This window comes from Lagenorhynchus albirostris, chromosome 16 (genome assembly GCF_949774975.1).
Source record: "Lagenorhynchus albirostris chromosome 16, mLagAlb1.1, whole genome shotgun sequence".
In the NCBI taxonomy this organism is placed as follows: domain Eukaryota; kingdom Metazoa; phylum Chordata; class Mammalia; order Artiodactyla; family Delphinidae; genus Lagenorhynchus; species Lagenorhynchus albirostris.
In genome coordinates, this window is record NC_083110.1 from 59,020,387 (window position 1) to 59,040,293 (window position 19,907).

At 48.3% G+C, this 19,907-nt stretch overlaps 1 protein-coding gene across 2 annotated transcripts in view; it reads left to right on the forward strand.

Annotated features, from left to right (window-relative positions):
* Positions 1–19,907, forward strand: part of PDCD11 (programmed cell death 11) — a 41,886-nt gene that overhangs the window by 21,316 nt on the left and 663 nt on the right. The window contains exons 18-35 of one of the 2 annotated variants that reach the window (XM_060126911.1): positions 53–202; positions 613–728; positions 2,189–2,730; positions 3,619–3,681; positions 8,300–8,408; positions 9,930–10,019; positions 10,211–10,313; positions 10,739–10,916; positions 13,498–13,554; positions 14,143–14,265; positions 14,826–14,948; positions 15,329–15,635; positions 15,833–15,949; positions 16,635–16,784; positions 17,003–17,253; positions 17,948–18,116; positions 18,677–18,830; positions 19,325–19,490. In XM_060126911.1, coding sequence (XP_059982894.1) covers positions 53–202; positions 613–728; positions 2,189–2,730; positions 3,619–3,681; positions 8,300–8,408; positions 9,930–10,019; positions 10,211–10,313; positions 10,739–10,916; positions 13,498–13,554; positions 14,143–14,265; positions 14,826–14,948; positions 15,329–15,635; positions 15,833–15,949; positions 16,635–16,784; positions 17,003–17,253; positions 17,948–18,116; positions 18,677–18,830; positions 19,325–19,490 — 2,968 coding nt within the window. The remainder of the gene's footprint in view (positions 1–52; positions 203–612; positions 729–2,188; positions 2,731–3,618; positions 3,682–8,299; positions 8,409–9,929; positions 10,020–10,210; positions 10,314–10,738; positions 10,917–13,497; positions 13,555–14,142; positions 14,266–14,825; positions 14,949–15,328; positions 15,636–15,832; positions 15,950–16,634; positions 16,785–17,002; positions 17,254–17,947; positions 18,117–18,676; positions 18,831–19,324; positions 19,491–19,907) is intronic. The other variant, XM_060126912.1, reaches the window with a different exon arrangement.

Here is a 19,907-nt window from a genome sequence, read left to right on the forward strand (position 1 = left end):
GGTGAGTGTCATTTCATCTTGTTAATCCCTATTTCCTTTGGGTCTCTGGCAGACTCTGTGTTGATCCAGACGCTGGCTGAGATGACCCCAGGGATGGTCCTTGACCTAGAGGTGCAGGAGGTGTTGGGAGATGGCTCTGTACTGTTCAGTGAGGGCCCAGTGCCCGGCCTGGTCCTAAGAGCCAGCAAGTATCATCGGGCAGGTGAGTGCATCTCTCTCGCCCATCATGGTTTGTAGGGGAAACCACTTGCCCGTTGCTTCCTCTTCTGGGTACAGAATTTCCAAATACATAGATGAGCTGATCCAGCAGAAATTTTTGGCATGCTCATCTTGTGTAAATGCAAATGAAGACAGCAGCATACTAAAGAAGGTTTAGGTATGAATCTCTTTATTGTTGTATTTGGGTAAATCTAGATTTTTATATACCACGTTGCATAAATTGACACAACCTGAATGTGAATTATGGGAGCTAGACCCTTGGCTTCCCTAGCGCATATAAACCTAGGACATAGGTCTACTTTTCCTTTTTGTGCAGGGCTGTTGGAGAGATGCTGTCTCCCTTCGCCCCTGCTCCAGGAGGGTGATCACATTGTGTTTGGTTCTGCACTGCAGGGCAGGAGGTGGAATCTGGGCAGAAAAAGAAGGTTGTGGTCTTAAATGTTGATATGTTGAAGTTGGAAGTACATGTTTCCCTCTGCCACGATTTGGTGAATAGAAAAGCTAAAAAGGTAAGCTTGCTGACTGAGGACTTCCATTCCCATGGTTTCAAAGGTTTTACACACCCCTTCAACCCCACATGGTTCGCAGATACCTGTAGACAGGGTGGCCGTGTGCCTGGGTTTGTCTGGGTCATTCCCAGGTGTACCTGTCACCCTGGTGTGCTTGTTGTTTTTGTTTTCTTGGCTGAGTCACGTGGCTTGCAGGATCTTAGTTCCCCGACCAGGGATTGAACCCGGGCCCTGGCAGTGACAGCACCGAGTCCTAACCACTGGGCCGCCAGGGAATTCCCCTGGTGTGCTTGTTAGTTGCAGTGACTTTCACTGTGGTTTGGGCTGTAAATCACGTGGTCACCCTGATTAGGGCCAAACAGGTGCTTGGATGAGTGAAGCGGGCCAGGTGTCTTAGGGGGTGGTGACAGTAGGACTCGACACCTGGACTGACAGACTGCGGAGTGCACGCACTGCCACAGAGGAGCAGAGACTACTCGGTTCCATCTCACTGTTGCCACATGAGAACATCTGGGTCTAGTGTTGGGAAGTCTTTGAATTTTAAGAGAAGGCAGAATGTGGATTTTTTATTTGAAATAAATGTAGGAAATGTTGGAAACTATTTTTCTTCTTAAACATCATGTGAACCAAACAAAACATGTCTGTGGGTAGTTTTGACCTCCAGGCTGCTCATCTAACACCCTCTTCTGTCCACTTTTGTGTGGGCAAAGAATGGGTTCAAGGGAAATCTTAAAATGATTGGTATCTTTCTCCGGATGACGCGTATATTTCGTCATCGTCTAAAGTACTTATTAATCCCCTAATCGCATAGGGTATGTTACAGAGAATTATATAGATGTAATCCTTAACCTCCAGTTGCTTATAATTTTAAGACTTTGAGAGACAAAGAGAAATAGAAAACAGTATTAACCCCTCACTAAGCTTTCTAGCAGGTCCCTGTCCCATTTTGTCATCCGAGTGAAGCTAGTGCATGTAAGGGCATGAGCACAGGTTGGATGTTGGAGAAAGACAGGCTACGTGCCTTGCACACAGTAAGCTCTCAGTAATGACTGTCTTTGTTGAGTGAGTGAATAAACTGGGTGGAGAGCTAGCTGCAGGACAAGAGGGGGGAACCACAGTGTCTTAAAGCTGGAGAACCATTGGAGGTCACTTGGCTGTGCGTCACAGTCACCTTGAAAGTTCTGCTTTCACTAGTTCCAGGACAGGATCTCAGAATCTGAATTCAAAACGGAGGCTAACTCCAGGTGATCCTGATGTGGCGCTTTGAGTGTGGTCACATCGCCTCAGTGTACAGGAGGGGAAAGCTGGGTCCAGGGAGTGGAGGCTAGTTTGTTACAGCTCAGATTAGCCTTGAGCCCCCTGGACTCAGAGGACTTTCCCAGACCTACCCTGCCCAGTGGGTGAGGAACAAGTCCTTGTGCTCTGTAAGAAGCAGGGATGGTGGGTTTTCTGTTTTCCAGCTGAAGAAAGGCAGTGAGCACCAGGCGATTGTGCAGTACTTGGAGGAACCCTTTGCCCTTGCCTCCTTGGTAGAGACTGGCCAGCTAGCAGCTTTCTCCCTGACCTCTCACCTCAACGACACCTTCCGCTTTGATTCAGAGAAGTTGCAGGTGGGACAGGGTGTCTCCCTAACCCTCCAGACCACAGAACCAGGAGTGACAGGTCTTCTTTTGGCCGTTGAGGGGCCAGCTGCTAAGAGGACCATGAGACAGACCCGGAAGGACTCTGAGACGGTCGACGAGGATGAAGAAGTAGATCCAGCTCTGGTTTTAGGGACTGTAAGGAAGCACACCCTGTCCATTGGGGACGTGGTCATAGGGACCGTCAAGTCCATTAAGCCCACCCATGTGGTTGTGACCCTGGAAGATGGCATCATTGGCTGCATCCATGCCTCCCACATTCTAGATGATGTTCCAGTGGGCACATCTCCTACTGCCAAGCTGAAAGTTGGGAAGAAGGTCACTGCCCGAGTGATTGGCGGGAGAGACATGAAGACATTCAAGTATGGAGGCTTTGGGGGAGGGACTGGCTTTGAGGGGAGATGGTGGTAATCGTGGGAGAAGGCATGGGAACTGAGGCAGTTTCCAAAAAGTTGTGTATACGTTAGATTTTCTTTTAGTTAACCAAAATATTCACCAAATAATCCTTTTGTATGTCATTATTTTTTAATGGTGTATAATGTAGTGGTTAAGAGCGTTGATTTAGAGTCAGATCTGGGGCGAATTCCAGATTTACCACTTAAAATTATGCGACCAGGAGTTAAGTAGTTACTCAGCCCTCTGAGTTTTATTTTTCCTAATTTGTAAAGTGAGAGTAATGGTAGTGACTACCTTGCAGGGCCATTGCAAAGATTGGAAGAGAGAACACCTAGCACTGAGTGTGCCTGGTGTGTTGTCTGACACATAGTTATTGCTCCGTATGTGTCAGCAATTACTATAATCCGTCCTCCACAGCATACCTTAATTATACTCGTTTACTTTCAATCTAGTTACAGTGTGTTATTGCAGCAGAAGTCCTTGCTGTAAGAAAACCAAAAAGAGAATTCAAAGTCTAGCCAATGATTTGCATATTAATTTCAGTAACTGTGGGATCTTCAGTAAGTCATTTGTTCTCTCTAGACCTCAATTTCCTTATTTTTAGAATGAAAAAGTTGGAAAATTCTTTTCAGGGTTTAATATGACAACCCTAAAAGATCAGATGAGCCAGTTCCTTAACATTTACTCAAACGAAGAGAATGGAAGCCCTCAGGCCTGGTATTACCACTGGGCGGTGTGGCAGTGGAGTGGGCGGGTTTTTAAGCTCGGTGCGGTGGGCAGTTAGAAATTCTGGTCTCCCGATTATGGTGTTACAGAGAATAAGAGAAATGATTTGACATTATTTGTTTCTCCAGGTTTCTCCCAATAAGTCATCCCAGATTTATTCGAACCATCCCGGAGCTGAGTGTTCGGCCAAGGTAAGGGGGACTCCGGTGGTCTTGTGGAAGGAGCGCCGGGCTTGGAGTCAGGAGCCTGAGTTCTAGGCTTGATTCAGCCAGGGTTGTGACTTATTTTGCCTCTCTCTCTCCAGGTTGTCTTTTTTTCTCCAGGAGGGATATTTGTCTGGTTCTCATACAGCTGGTTAGAGGGATTACATGAGAATTAACGTGAAAGCTGTATTCAGGGTTTAAGTATCAATTTAAAGGCTGATTGCAGTTCTGCTTGTTGGCATGTAACAAAAAGAAACATTTTTGCTCTCAACCTAATTTTCTAGAACGCAGTAATTCCCTAAATAAACACCAGGTAGCCAAGAATGCCTGTTCTTTGATAATAGACCACTGCTTGGTGACTGAGACTTGAGGTCGTGTTCTGGTGGATTCTGCAGAGGGATGTTCCACGAGGGATTCTAGGTGGACTGGTAGAACTAGTAGTTCCGTAAAGTGGTGGAGCCAGTTTGTCTGGGGTCATTCTTTCAGAGGATCTCAAGCATGTTGATCTATGGGCCTGTCTGCTTCTGCTTCCCCCATTAAAAAGCCCAGCCTGTAGGAACCGATAGGCCATCAGTGGCTGAAGCTAGATGCACGTGACTGTGCCAGAACCTCTGCAGGGTCAGGCCCAGATCCATCCAGGTTGTAAGTCTTATGTGCCTAGGAAGTCATGGAAAGACCTCTTAAGCAGCTTTCCGAGCATAGGGTTTGGTCAGCATCCTGAAGGGATCAGAGTAGAAGTGGAATAGTTCTGAGAAGGCTTGTGTCTGAGGTAGGGAAATATTCCTGGAACCTTGAAGTACCGGACGCTAATGACGCTTCCTTTGAAGGATGTGAAAGTAAGCCCTTCAGTTCCAGAATGATGAGATTTGGTGGATGCACACGTTCCTGTTTGCTTAATCTGTGGTTTCCTTAGTTTTGTAGATTTGATTGTGTCCCTTTGTCGTGAAAACAGAGACCTCCTCATATTCGTTGTTTTAGTCTGTGGTGTCTTCACCTCTGAGGCTGGATGTCTTGTTTAATTAAGGGTTAAGGTCAAGTAGTGTTTATCCAGGCTAAGGGTAGGTATGTTAAATTAATGAATACTGCAAGGGGTGAGTCAGTGAGCATTGTGGGAAGACTTACTAACATCCTGAATGGTTCTTGACCCTCAGAGTCTGGAGCCTCTCATGAACTATCACTGCTGTGCTGGTCCACCCTCCTGTCTATGGAGACTAGCGTGAGCCATAGCGGTGGTCCTTGGTAGTGGCAGTGCGGGCCAAGCCAGGAAATGTGTTCATTCCATAGAGGAGGTGGAGGATGGAGAGTTATAACGACAGATAGACAGATGGACAGGTAAAAAACTCTAGCACATCTTCCCCCTCCTCCACGCACCTATGTTGTATTGTTAATTATTTTATGTTAATCAAGGCCCCTGAGAAACTTAGTATAAACATACTGCTATTGTTGCTATATTTCTCAAATGCTTTATGTTTTAAAATACATGTTTTGAAGTCAGGAGGAAAAACATTTATTTAATTGACGGTGTTGACTTACAAAATGCCATCATATTTTCATTCCCACTTGTATATGGAGCTCTTGTGCCCAAAGAGAATGTCGTGTGTCTTCGAGTTGAGTTCGGGGTTGGTGAGGGACACTCAAGCTAGATAAAACGGTACCTGCTCATTTACCCATTTGGAGGGGGGGAAGTTAAGAGAGCAGAGCAGTTCAGAAGTCATTACATGTATCTCTGGAATTCCTGCTAGTCACTGAGTTTTCTCTTGCCATTAATGTAGTTATGCCCACCTTTTTTTTTTTTTTTTTTTTAAGAGAGTCAGTTTAAAATCATTTTTTGGAAAAGAAAAAAGGTAACACATACTTGTTATGTGTGTTTGTGTTTTATTTTTAATTTTTTTTTTAACTTAAACAGACATCTATTTTCTCACAATTCTGGAGGCTTTCAGTCTGAGATGAAGGTATCAGCAGGGTTTGTTCTTCTGAGGCCTGTCTCCTTAGCTTGCAGGTGGCTATCTTCTCCAGTGTCTTCATATGGTCTCCTCTTTGTATTTATCTATGTCCTAATCTCCTCTTTTTTCACATTTTTTAATTGTAAAAACATAACATAAATTTGCCCTAACACTTTTTAGATATACATTATGGTATTGTTAACTATATGCATATTTTTATATAACAGATCTCTAAACTTTTTCATCTTGCATGACTGAAACTCTATAGCCATTCATTTCCCCCTGACTCCCCAGCTTCTCACAACCATCATTCTACTTTCTGTTTCTTAGAGTTTGATTACTTCACATACCTCATATAAGTGAAGTCCTGCACAGTCCTTCTGTGACAGGCTTATTTCACTCAGCACAACATCCTCAAGGTTCATCCGTGTGGTAACATACAGCAAGATTTCCTTCTTTTTTAAGCTGAGTAATATTCCATTGTGTGTATATATGTTGTCTTTATCCATTCATCCATCAATGGACATTTAGGTTGTTTCCACACCTTGGCTATTATGAATAGTGCTGCAATGAACATGGATATACAGATATCTCTTTGAGATCTTGTTTTTAATTCTTTTAGATACATACCCAGAAGTAGGAGTGCTGTATCATATGGTAGTTTTTTGAGGAACTTCCATACTGTTCTCCATAGTGGCTGCACCATTTTACAGTCCTACCAACAGTGTACAGGGAAGGATTCCCTTTTCCCACATCCTTGCCAATGCTTGTTATTTTCTGTTTGATAATGGCCATCCTCACAGATGTGAGGTTAATATCTCACTGTGGTTTTGATTTATATTTCCCTGACTATTAGTGATGTTGAGCACCTTTTCCTATGCTACTTGGATGTTTGTATTATCTTCTTTGGAGAAATGTCTGTTGCAGTTCTGTTTTTCAGTCAGGTTATTTGTTTTTTTATTACTGAGTTGTGGCTTAATTTCTTATAAGGACACCAGTCGTGTTGGATTAAGGCCCACCCTAACCACCTCATTTTAACTTAATTGCCTCTTTAAATTCCCTGTCTCCAAACACAGTCACATTCTGAGGTGTTGGAAGTTGGTGCTTCAACATAAGAATTTGGGGGGCTGGGGGAGACAATTCAGCTCATAACAGAGGCATTCCCGTATCAGCTATTGAGTGAATAAATTTTTTTATCCTAACTATACATATGTATAAAGGCATTATAGATAATGAATGTAAATTATCTGTTAGTTATCTGTTAGAGTGCCAGGCAAATGGATGTTCTGTGTGTGTTTTAAGAAATAACATTTTACAGATGTTCCCTTCCCAGGCTTCTCCCTTCACCCCCAGAGGATGAATTCTCCATTATTTGACATACATCCATCTCTTGCTTTTATACTTTCGTTATATATATATATATCTACAAAAAATTATTTTGTATGGTTTTCAAATTTTACATAAATAGTATGCTGTGCTTAATATTCTGCAGCTTGTTTTCTTCACTCAAAATTTTGTTTTTGCCATCTCTCCATTTTGGGGCCTAGAGTTAAAACGGTAACCCATCCTGTGCCTGTGCCAAACTGTATATATTTTCAAGTTGATGGAAGACGTTTACGGTTGTTTCCACAATGCCACAGTGAACATCCTTGAACTCGTTCCATTGTGCGCATGTGCAGGGATTTCTCTAGGGTGGAATTGCTGGGTGTGTTTCAGCTTTACTAGTGTATGAGTTTCCTGTGTTCCTATATTCACCAGTACTTGCTATTACACGTTACAGTTTTACCAGTATTGTACCATTTTACTGGTGAGTTCTGTTTTGTTTTAGAAATTTGAATTGGTAAGCTGGGCTGGTTGGAATGGTGGGAATTCTGTGCTTCCTTCGAAGTGATTTGTGGACTGATAACTTTCAGACCGCATCTCCTTGTTGCTTTTCTGAGAAGAAAAAGAGAATCAAGAAAGTGATAATGCCGAGGTAGCATAGGGCACAGAGCACTGGATTTTTGAATCAGGAACTCTGACTTCAACTCCTGGGTCTGTAGCATAAAATGAGTTGAATAATATCTGTCCTGGGCTTCCCTGGTGGCGCAGTGGTTGAGAGTCCGCCTGCCGAGGCAGGGGACACGGGTTCGTGCCCCGGTCTGGGAAGATCCCACGTGCCGCGGAGCGGCTGGGCCTGTGAGCCATGGCCGCTGCGCCTGCGCGTCTGGAGCCTGTGCTCCGCAACGGGAGAGGCCACAGCAGTGACAGGCCCGCGTACCGCAAAAAAAAAAAAAAAAAAAAAAGTGTCTGTCCTACTTGATTCACACATGAGAGTGTTGTCACATTCAGTGAGAGATTATTTGTGAAAGCAGTTCTGCAAACTGTAAAGCAGTAGCTAAAGCACTGAAAGAAGTAAAATAGTTTTGTTTCCTATACTTATAAAGATTATTGTTGGCTCCCTGCTTTAGGTGAGTGAATTGGAAGGGATTAATTTTCACGCAGGTATTATGAACATTCATTCCCCTTTAAGGAGAGAAATGGCCGGGGGGTGGTGCATGGTGGGTGTGTATGAGTTAGCGGAGTCCTGTAAAATCAATCCATGGCCACTCGAGGGAGATGGTTTCAAGCTAGAAGCTTATCCAGAGGTTGGTTTACTCTTTGCATTGCCTTTCTGCAACCAGTGAGCTGGAGAAGGATGGCCACACCGCTCTCAACACTCATTCTGTTAGCCGCTTGGAGAAGATTAAACAGTACCAGGCTGGTCAGACTGTGACTTGCTTCTTGAAGAAGGTGAGTAGTGCACGCCCTGCAATGCGATGCTGTCCCTCTTACAGAAGAAAACGGGGAGAAACTGACAATGACCATTTGCACTAGACTTTGCTTCTGTGTTTGCTGCCATGCTGGTTTGTAGAAGACAGTAGAAGGCCTCTGCTCCTAGAAAACTTCTGGTCTAATCAAGGAGCTAAATTTATGGCTTACAAAACAGCTAGCAAGCAACCCACAGTTCTACATATTTATAGATTAATTGTACAAAGTGGAAAGAAAAATATATCATAGAGCAAGATTTTAAATCCAGTTCTTTATTTTATTTTAAATAATGTAAAATTCAAATTTCAGTGTCCACAAATAAAGTTTTATCAGAAGACACACACACAAATATTTTAAATAAAAATAGAAATGTTTTATTTAAAATAAAATAAAATGTTGGATTTTAGATTCTTGCCTTTTATAAAGTTCGGGAACAGTGCAAAACAGTATATAATTGGGTGCCAGGTTATGTGTTCTAACCCCAAGAGGAACAGGAGTTGAGTAAAGGGAAGGGATCAGTGAGAACTATACCAGTTGGAATACATCAGAGAGAAGGTTGGTCTGGGCTTGACCCTGAGGGATAATTCCTCTTCATTGCTGCCAGATTCTTCCTCCATGAGCACGTATCTGAGTATGTCTGTGGTGCTTGATCCTTTTAGTTACCTATTGTCTGTAGACATTCATAAACCCAAGATGCCTTAGAGTGGTGTTTAAGCTCTTCATAATCAGACTTTATGAATCTGGTATACCAGTCATGCTGAAAACCTCCTCTATTTTTTTCCCTTCTTGTCTTTATTTCTACACTGGGAGTACTGTCTATTCTTATTGCCTACAACCCTTCAAGGTGCAGCACAGATAACCCTCCCTTCTTACTAGTTCTCCTACAAGGTCCCGTAACATACTGTGCTCTTACTTGTTGCTTGCTCCTGCATACTCATTTGACTTACTCTTTGCAGACTGTAATCTCTTTGAAGGCAGGGCCTGGCTTTTACTTATCACTCTCATGCCGTATACATAGTGGCTGCTTGATAAATGTTTTGTTGAGTTGACCTGAAAATTGGGGCGTGTATTTAGGGCAGAGCACTGTGTCAATAGCAAAATCTAAATTGATTTAGAAATAAGATGTTAGTCCCTGAAGATGGTTAACGTTCACTGGGCACAACTGAGTTTGGGGGAGGCGACAGAGGTCAGTGGGATTGGTCCTACTGCTTGAGGATATCTCTGAGGCCTTTTTTGCCTCCTAATCAGCTGAGGCACCAGGAGAGATGCATGTTCTGCTGGGCTGGCAAAGGCTCTGAGCTAGACTCTGAGTGAAGCCTGCAGGAAGTGGAGGTTGGACAGGGGCATTGGGACATAGGGGTACGCTCCTGTTCCTTGGGAAAATGTAGGCTTTGGGCTCTTTGAGCCCTGTGGTTTTAGGAGAGTCTGTTTTGGTGAAGGGAAGGGAAGAGACGCTTGTATCTGCCCATTCCATTTCTCCTCCTGTTTTTTTTTTTTCCGCAGTACAACGTGGTTAAGAAATGGCTTGAGGTGGACATCGCTCCAGACATCCGGGGGAGAATTCCCTTACTGCTCACTTCTCTTAGCTTCAAGGTCAGTGTGCCTGAGATCCCTGGAGAGGAAACCCCAGCTCCCTGAATTCAACTTAGTGTCTGGTGTGTGCTCACAGTGGGTACAGGGAACTGTACTGTGGGAGATACTTACCATGCAGACTTAAATGCTGTGGTTTTGGATAAATGACAGGCCTTTCCTCAAACATCAGAAGAATTTTCTTGCCCTTCCAGGTTCTGAAACATCCAGATAAGAAGTTCCGGATTGGCCAGGCCCTGAAGGCCACCGTGGTTGGCTCAGATTCCTCCAAGGCCTTCTTGTGTCTTTCACTCATAGGTGTGGTGATGAAATGGGACCTGGTCAGGGAAGGGAGGGGGAGGAAGGGGTCGGGAAGAGGTCTTCAGTCATTGCCCAGGTTGAAGGATGCCGTGGGTTTCGGAGTCCTTAGAAAGCCTAGTGTGGTGGCTATGTCCTTGGAACAGTTTTTCTCTCGGGGCTTTGCTCTGTGGCCTGTGTCTGAGTCACCTTTACCTACACAGTTGTTTTTCCTTGGTCTCTCAGAAAGGCTTGTCCACCACATGGCCCTGGTATTCTTGACCACATGGCATGGTGATGTGGGTCTGTGTGATCATTCAGGTCCACTCAGCCTAGACAGCCCGAGTCCGGACGCCTCCACCTCCCCTGGACTCTGGTTGGCCAGTGTCTCGGCTTCTTTCTTGGCTCATTTCCTCTTCCCTGAATCTGGTTCATTCTCCTGCCAGGTCCTCACAAGCTCGAGAAAGGGGAAGTGGCCATGGGCCGCGTGGTGAAGGTGCTTCCCAAGGAGGGACTGACCGTCTCGTTCCCCTTCGGGAAGATCGGAAGAGTCAGTATATTTCACGTGAGTGACTCCTACTCAGAGACGCCCCTGGAAAACTTTACCCCACAGAAGATTGTCAGGTAGGCTGAGTTCTTTTCCTCTTTTCAGCTCTCTGTGGGATTGGTGGGGTTTTTTTGTTTTTGTTTTCCTTTTAATTATAGATGTGTGATTTTGTACCAGAAAAAAATAGTATATAAAATGGAAAATGAAAATTGCTGTTGCTCCTCTCTTTCTCCACCACTTTTTGCCATTAGATACTTTGAGCTCTATCTTTCAAGACTCTAACATATATAGGTATAATTTGCCCGTACATAATAGTAGAATTTCATTTTATGTGCTATTCTGCAACTTGCTTTTTTCTCACGGCAGTTTAGCATACACTTTTTCTTTCCTGTGCTAGTATATCGAAATCAGCCTTGTTCTTTTACCTTATTTTTAACATTTTTTTTTTAGTATTGCATGATGTGTTTTTTTAAAAATCACAGTTTATTTAAACAATTCTGTTGATGGACAATAATGTTGAAGTGGATATCTTTGCACATATGTTTGGATACTAGTGAAAGTATAACTGTGAAATAAATTCCTAGGAGTAAAATTGATGGGTCAAACAATGTTATGCATTTTGCCAAAGTGTCTTCCAAAAGGACTTTGCTAATTTTTATCTCAATTAACAATAAATATGACTGTTCATTCCTCACACCCCTGTCAGCACTGGATATTCTTTTTTTTTTTTTTTTTTTTTTTTTTTTGCGGTACACGAGCCTCTCACTGTTGTGGCCTCTCCCGTTGCGGAGCACAGGCTCCGGACGCGCAGGCTCGGCGGCCATGGCTCACGGGCCCAGCCGCTCCGCGGCATGTGGGATCTTCCCAGACTGGGGCACGAACCCGTGTCCCCTGCATCGGCAGGCGGACTCTCAACCACTGCGCCACCAGGGAAGCCCGGATATTCTTAATTTTTAATCTTTGCCATTGAATAGGCTGAAATTGGTCTCGCATTTTAATTTGAATTTCTCTTACTGGTCATTTTTCATGTTTATTGGCTGTTTACATTTGTTCTGTGCTTTGCTTGGCCAAGTTGCTTCCTCATTTTACTATTGAACCATTCATCTTTTTAATTAAAGCAAAATTGATCTGTGTGTGTTCTCTGCAAGAGGACAGCAGTGACCTTTCGCAGTTGGGGGGTGCTTTATGAACTATTTTGGGTGCACAAAAATGAACCTACCTCTAAAACCATTTTATAGCCTGAATAAACTAGCATGGAGAGGCATATTTCAGCCTTGTACAATACAGACTTGTCTGACAACCACAGTTATCCAACAGTGGAGCAGACACCTTCACGAGGCAGAGACTGGAAAGTAGTAATTGTCCTCCCATCTCGAGTGTCCCAGGCACCAGCACCTGCGTAAATTCTCAACCACTTGTCAGGGCTAAAGAGCACAAAATGCCCAGGGCCTAGGAGGAGAAAAAGAATGAGTCAGAGGGAAGCCCAAGATCATCTCTGCTTCGCTTATTTAGGCTTACAAAATACAGGTGTGATTTTTTTTTTTTAGCAAAATATTTTTAAAAAATAACATTATTGGGCTTCCCTGGTGGTGCAGTGGTTGAGAATCTGCCTGCTAATGCAGGGGACACGGGTTCGAGCCCTGGTCTGGGAGGATCCCACATGCCGCGGAGCAGCTAGGCCCGTGAGCCACAACTACTGAGTCTGCGGGTCTGGAGCCTGTGCTCCGCAACAAGAGAGGCCGCGATAGTGAGAGGCTGCACACTGCCATGAAGAGTGGCCCCCGCTTGCCACAACTAGAGAAAGCCCTCGCACAGAAACAAAGACCCACACAGCATAAATAAATAAATTAATTAATAAACTCGTACCGCCAACATCTTAAAAAATAAATAAATAAATAACATTATTGTAGTTAAATGTATGAGTAGCATTCAGTTGTAATTCCTTCGTCTATCAATGTGAATAATAGGTTAAATGCCTAAAGACAGATGATCCCTTCAGGTCCTTTCCTGCTTTAAGGGCTGTGATTCCCTGGTAGAAAAGGCACTCACCTGTCATGGGAGAATTTGGACTACATTGTTGCTGAGATCCTTTCTACTGATAAGATTCTCTACCTTGCGTGGTGGTATAAATGACACCACCATTGCATGGTGGGTTTGGAAGCCCCCCGGAAGAGTAAACCCTGTTTCCCTCCCAGAAGCCTCCCCTGCTCAGGCCTCCCTCATGGGCTCCTCTGACCCACTGCTCTGAGTCGGCAGTGGTACCAGGCCGTCCCCCTGTCATGGTTTCCTGTGCCGAGTCTTTCTCTCCACGAGACCAGATCCTCCCAGCCCCCGATGCAGGGCTGGTCTCACCTCCTAAGTACTCACCGCGTGGCTCTGTGCGCCTTCCATAGGGCTTGCATGTATCCTCTTGTTTCCTCCTCCCAGCACCGTTCTTGGGTGAGGAGAGAAAGTAGCAGTATTTTTACTTGACGAACTAGTAAACTGAGGCCTGGAGAGGGGACTTGTCCCGAGTCCCTCAGCAGGTTGTGAGCAGTATGAACACAGCCGTTGCTCTCGCCTGTTGCTCAGCCTTGTGGAGAGGAAGCCGAGGCCCTCTCCAGTCTCCTGAGGTGCTGGCTGGCGCCAGCGTTTCCTTCTCTTTTGCTCTCACTCCAGGTGTTATGTGCTGTCCGCTACAGGCCCTGTATTGACTTTGTCACTGCGATCGTCCAGGTGAGTGTCTGTGTTGTTGGGGGAAGAATTGGGGGAGAACTCCCCCCCAGCCCCAGAGGACTGAGGAGAGGCTGTGTGGATCTGACACAGAGCTTTGGGCCTCCCAGCTTGCTTCCCTGCTCACCCCCTTTATGCCCGGCCCCGTTTTTTATCCAGAAAAGCTGAGGACATTCAGTTGTAGAAGAACCTGTCTGCTCAGGCTGTTGTTTCCCAAAGAAAGGTTCAAACATCCATAGTGGTGTTCAGAGTTGCCAGATGGCGGTCCTAGTGAGGGGAGGTGATGGAGCCCCCAGGGCTCCATAGTAGGGACAAGTGTGCCGTGAAGTGGATTGGCCTGAAGTCATGGTTCGAAATGAATGTATGAGGTTTAACCTCCCTCTGGCTTGCTCAGCCTCTCCCTGTTACTATTAAAGCCGTCCCCAGCTGACAGGAGTTCAGGAGAGGGTAGGGCTGGGCTCTGATGGTGATATCCTACTGACAGGTCCAGAGTCGTGTTCTTACGAAGTGTGATTATCACAGGAGATTTGGGGGTGAGGGTCGGGAAATGGGGTCAGAGGTACATGTGTAGTAAGCCTTTCATTCCTTTAGGACGAACCCGGAGACGAAAAGCAAAATAACAGATCCTGAGATTAACTCCATCCAGGATATTGAGGAAGGGCAGCTCCTGAGGGGCTACGTGAAGTCCGTCCAGCCGTCCGGTGTGCTCTTAGGGTGAGTGAGGCGGAGCCCGGGGACGTGGACCAGCCCCGAGGGTTCTCCCGGGGCCTGTCTTGATTGGCCCGCTGCTGCCCCTGGCCACCATCTCTGGAGGGATCATGAAGGAAGGAGAGTCTGTGTTCCCACCAGTGTTTTAAACTCCAGTCTTTTTATACTTTCAAAAAAGTTTTGAATTCCTCTTGTTTGGTGTTTTTGACAAAGACTATGGCATATCCATGGTCATGATTTGTAAATGTTCCGTGAACCCCCAGATGTTACAGCCTTCCCTGCTGTAATTCTGTTTCCTCATTTTCTTCTGGTCTTTCTAGCAGCTTGTGAGTGCATTGTGATTCTCTGATATGGGTAAAGAGTATCTTTCAATTATGTCTTCATTACGCTTGATGATTTTTCCAGTTTACAAAGCCCTCTTTATTTTGTTGAGTGCCAGGAACCTTATGTCTGTCCTAAATCCTCATCACAACTTGAGTCTCTGGGAGAGAGGAGGCATTAGGCTTGGCTGGGGACTCTGTTGCTGTGTTTCTGACCACAGGACCCTTGTCTCTCTCTCCTGTCAGCCTTGGCCCCTCAGTTACAGGTTTGGCCCAACACCCACATGTCTCCCAGTACAGCCTGTCCAAGGATGCCCCTTATGACAGGTATCTCCCCGAAGGCAAGCTGCTCACAGCCAAGGTCCTAAGGTAGGTGTTCTTCTCTCTTTCTCACCTCTTTCTCTGGGAACGCTGGGTGGAGATGGAGAGGTGAACTGTAAACATAATGGCTTAGGCAGTGCTAAGTAACGATGAATGAGCTCCCTTTGTGTGGAGCCTTCTACCTCAGCTCCTAAAGGCAATTGTGGAGACTTTCCTCTGCACAGGCACCCGTCTTTGGGGATGGAGGAAGGGATAACACAGCTGCCCTCTGTATTTTTCTACCAAGCAATTGTGCAAATCATTCCTGAGATTACTGCACAGATTCCAAGGCAGGTGGGGGCAGGCCCAGAAACGGTGGGCTCCTCGCTATGACCATTGTGCTCCTTATGCTGTCCCCATGGTCCGCTCGTCTGGTCTCCCTGTCATAGCCTGAACCGCCGGGAGAACCTGGTAGAGCTGTCAATCCCCGCCGACGACACTGGAAAGCCAGACGTGTTTTCTGCCTCCCTGGGACTGCCACTTCCGAAGCAAGAGGGGAGGGAAACAGAGGCAGAGGAGAGAGACCACAAAGGAGAAGAAGAGAAGGAGGAGAGGAAGAATCAGAAACAGAAAGAGAAGAGGATTGGGAAGGGTCAGGAGGGGGCACAGCTGCCCAGCAAGGAGAAGAAGGAGCCCCGGAAGCCCCAGGCGAAGAAGCTGGGCAAGCGGCCGCGCCCAGAGTCTGGCAGTGAGCAGGTAGGGCCCTCGGGGAGGATGGCCTCCTTCACAGGAAAAGGAGAGCCTTCCAGAATCCGCCCGGCAGCCGCTTTGCCTCAGCCTCACGGACAGAGAGAGGCTGAGTTTGGCTGGGGAGAGGGTACCGCCCGGGGCCGCAGAGGGCGCTCAGGGCGAGAAGAAGCCAGGCTCAGCGTCGTCCCCGCCTGTCATGGCAGGAAAGCGGGAACAAGAGGCAGAGGAGAACTGCCCCGTCCGAGGAGGACGACAGCGGTGTGGAAGTGTACTACCGGGAGGGAGAAGAGGAGGTGGAGGAGACGGGTGTGCGGCCCCAGGTGAGTGGCGCTGGATGTGGGGGAAGGGCCGCCCCAGGAGGGAGTCCCTGCTCCCCTGCCTGAGGGCTGGGCCGTCCTCAGCACCACCCTCCTGTCTTCATTTTCTGTAAAATGGGAGGAGGTGGGGCGCCTGGTTTCCTCAGCTGGTCATCAGCTCCTGAGAACAGGGCTGCTGCTTCACCTGCGGAGTGGGCTGTGAAAGTCCATTCTAGTCGATGTTTATTAGCTGGAGCGGAATTGAATTGGGGGGGGTGGGGGGACGGGCAAAGGAAAGGAGGCTTGTCCGTCTGAGCCTGTGTCCTGCTCTGAGAAATGAGGACAGCGCTACTGGGACTGAGGGCAGGTGTGGAAGGGCTTCCCAGACTTCAGGTGTCGCATCCCTGCCACCCTCGGAACATCTGTCATACCTCTGTCCTAGCTCTACTGCTGTTGTATGCCTGCACGTTTATATGTGTTTGCCTATGTAGCTTTTTAAAAATATTACTTAAATCTACTTATTTACAAAGGAAGCTTTCATGTCACTCCTAAAAGTGTCCCCAGTGCACCGGGGCCTAGCCTGGCGGTGGGAGGAGAGAAAAGGTCTCTGGGCACCGTGGGAGTCCCTGCTCCTCCGGGTGGAAAGGGGCTGCAGAACAGGGGCAGCCTGGGCTCAGTGCTTTTTTCACATGCGCCTGTGATCCTCCAGGAGAAGCAGACCAGGCCGGCAGAAGCACCCCGGCTGCAGCTGTCTTCCGGCTTCGCTTGGGATGTGGAGCTGGACAGTCTGACCCCGGCCTTGCCACCTCGCGAAGAGAGCTCTGACAGCGAGGAGGACGAGAAGCCAGAGCAGGCCACGGTGCTGTATTTTCCAGGGCTTCGTCCTTTCTGCAGGGACCCTTGGCGCCCGTCTTCCGTGCTCTGTCCTACCCTGGGTGTCTCTTCCGAGGGGTGGGGCCGTCTCAGGCTGGGAGTATTTGCAGAGCTCGGGGGCTGCCCTGCCAGCTCCTGACTTCCACCACAGACTTCCCCGGGGCTGAGGAGCAGATTGCTCACTTGGTGTTCTGCCTTCCACAGCAGAAGAAGAAAAGCAGGAAGGAAAGGGAGCTGGAGAAGCAGAAGGCAGAGAAAGAGCTGTCCCGCATCGAGGAGGCGCTGATGGACCCCCGGCGGCAGCCGGAGTCGGCAGATGACTTCGACCGGCTCGTGCTGAGCTCCCCCAACAGCTCCATCCTGTGGCTGCAGTACATGGCCTTCCACCTGCAGGCCACGGAGATCGAGAAGGCCCGGGCCGTGGCCGAGAGGGCGCTCAAGACCATCTCCTTCAGGTCTCGGCTGTGCCCTCCTGCCTTGGGGCCCTGTCTTTCTCCAGGGGGCGCTGCGTCTCCTCGGCAGGCTGGCGGCAGTTTGGGTGGCTGCCACCGGGCGCCCGTGGGTTCACGGGCTTTCTCTCAGAGATGTGCCGTCTGTGAAATAGATCTGCTCATTTATATTTTATAGTCCTCTTCACCGAGATAGCTAAGGGTAACATTTACACGAGGCATGGGCCCTCAGTTAGGTGCCCCACTCGGAGCAGAAGTACAAGAGGGAAAACAGTCTCCACGTACCTGGGCGAAAACGATGTCGGTGACCATGTTCCAGGCAGAGGGTAGAGCGGGTTTCCCAAAGGCTAGTGAAGAGGGATGGCGCTCCTTTGCATCATTCTCTTAGTTTGGGGGGAGATTCAGACCACAGATGCCTTCCAGTCCAGACCTCAGGCCGGTTTGAGATTTGGTAGGTTTCCTTCCCAGGAGTGGAGGCAGAAACCAGGGGAGCCCCAGACCCCACAGCCATGGGGTCGGAGTTCCTGCTTCTGTGTGAGCTGCAGTGGGGACAGGGCCTCTCGGGGCCTGCACTTGGGGGTGGGAACTGAGGACGTGGGTGGAGCCTGGGGAGGAGGATGTAGTTCCGGTCCCCCGATGGCAGTGGGGGGCTCATTTGGCCAAGATGATGGAGCTCACGTGCTGACTGCTTTCCCTCCAGAGAGGAGCAGGAGAAGCTGAACGTGTGGGTGGCCCTGCTGAACCTAGAAAACATGTACGGCTCCCAGGGGTCACTGACCAAGGTCTTCGAGCGGGCCGTGCAGTACAACGAGCCTCTCAAGGTCTTTCTCCATCTGGCTGACATCTACACTAAGTCAGAGAAATTCCAGGTAGGAGTCTGGGCCAGGTGGCCGGCTGCCAGGGGGACCTCAGCCACTTAGAAACGAGCTCCTGGGAGTCCCAGAGGCAGCAGGGAAGTCTTGGGGGAGAACAGCCGCATCTGGACCCAGTCCTGCCCCAGGCTTGCTCACCTTCCAGGTGGGAGAAGTCGTTTCCCCCGCCTCCGCTTTGGGTATGTGGGGCCGGGATGAGGGAAGGGAAGGGACAGCAGACCCCGGGGTCTATCCCTTGGGATGCCGACGGGTGTCACCGACAGGAGGCAACATACCCCAGTAGCCCTTTTTCATCTCTCCTCCTCCCCCTCCTCATGCTCACGTTCTCTCTTCTAGTCTTAGGACCTCCTCACGGCACAGGCTTAGGAGGGAGACTCTCCATCATGCGCTCTCCTCATCCTGTGCGCCTGCCCTTTCCCCCCGCATACCTGACATTGGGCCTGGATACTGATGGAGTCTGAGCCCAGGTCTAGCTTCCCACAAGTGTAGGTGCCTGTCTCTGCCGTTGCCCCCTCTGTCTTAATCACTCTCCTCAGCTTATGTCGTCTTTCCCACAGGAAGCTGGTGAACTTTACAACCGGATGCTGAAACGTTTCAGGCAGGAGAAAGCTGTCTGGATCAAATACGGCGCCTTTCTTCTGCGGAGGGGCCAGGCTGGGGCCAGTCACCGCGTGATGCAGCGAGCCCTCGAGTGCCTGCCTAAGAAAGAGCGTGAGTGCTTGTTCCCACCCACGGGCCCAGTTCCAGGGTGCAGTAGGCTGTCTCCCATCTGGGCAGAGGGCCGGGGGTCTCCTCATCCGAGGGCTGGTGTTAGGACAGCCTTGTGGAGCGTACGTGGCTCTCTCTCTCTTGATCGTATGCTCATGAACATAGCTCGTGTTGCATTTTAAATTCTAAACTCCGAAGACAGAGGAACAGAAAGGAATTAGCACTAATTCTTTTCCTCTGCCTGCCCCACGGCCTACCTCTCATCCCCCGATTCCCCCTTCTCAGTCCGGAGAGTAGGATGTCTGCTGTTGGGAGTCATAGATCAGTGCCCATCTGTGTATTCGGCCCTAAACCCGCCCCACTGTCCCTCTTGTCGTCACCTAGGTCTTAGGACCCAAGAGCAGGGAATCAGGCATCAGACTCTGTCCCTGTAGGGTAGTGTGTTTTGATGAGGGCATCTGTCTGCTTTCTATGTCTGAGTTGTCCTCTCCCTGCAGACGTGGATGTGATTGCCAAGTTTGCGCAGCTTGAGTTCCAGCTGGGGGATGCGGAGCGCGCCAAAGCCATTTTCGAGAACACGCTGAGCACCTACCCAAAGCGCACGGATGTCTGGTCGGTCTACATCGACATGCTCATCAAGCGTGGCAGCCAGAAGGAAGTCCGGTGAGAGGGGAGGACAGGCTGAGGCCTAATTGCCTGCTGGGGGGTTGGGAACGTTGGCCACTTGGAGGCGTTTTAGCCCCCCAGCAGCTCCCGGAACCCCAGTTCTCTTACTCTGTCTGGAAAAACGGCTTTGACGTGACACGTCCTATGACATTCACGTTTCCAGTTTCTTTTCTGCCTCAGCGGCTAGCCTCTGGTCTGGCTGGAACCTTGGGTGGGAGGTAGGCTAGCCCCAGGCCTGGGAATCGGGAGACTTGGGTTTTCCTCATAATTAATGCTGAGCCTGGCTCTCGTGGTAGAGAGTGTTCACAGGCATGATCTCACTGATAACCGCCAGCATCCCCCCAAGGCAGGGAGGATTAGAGACCGGTGGTGGACTTCAGTCCAGAAAGAACTGATGCCTCACCCAAGCCCATC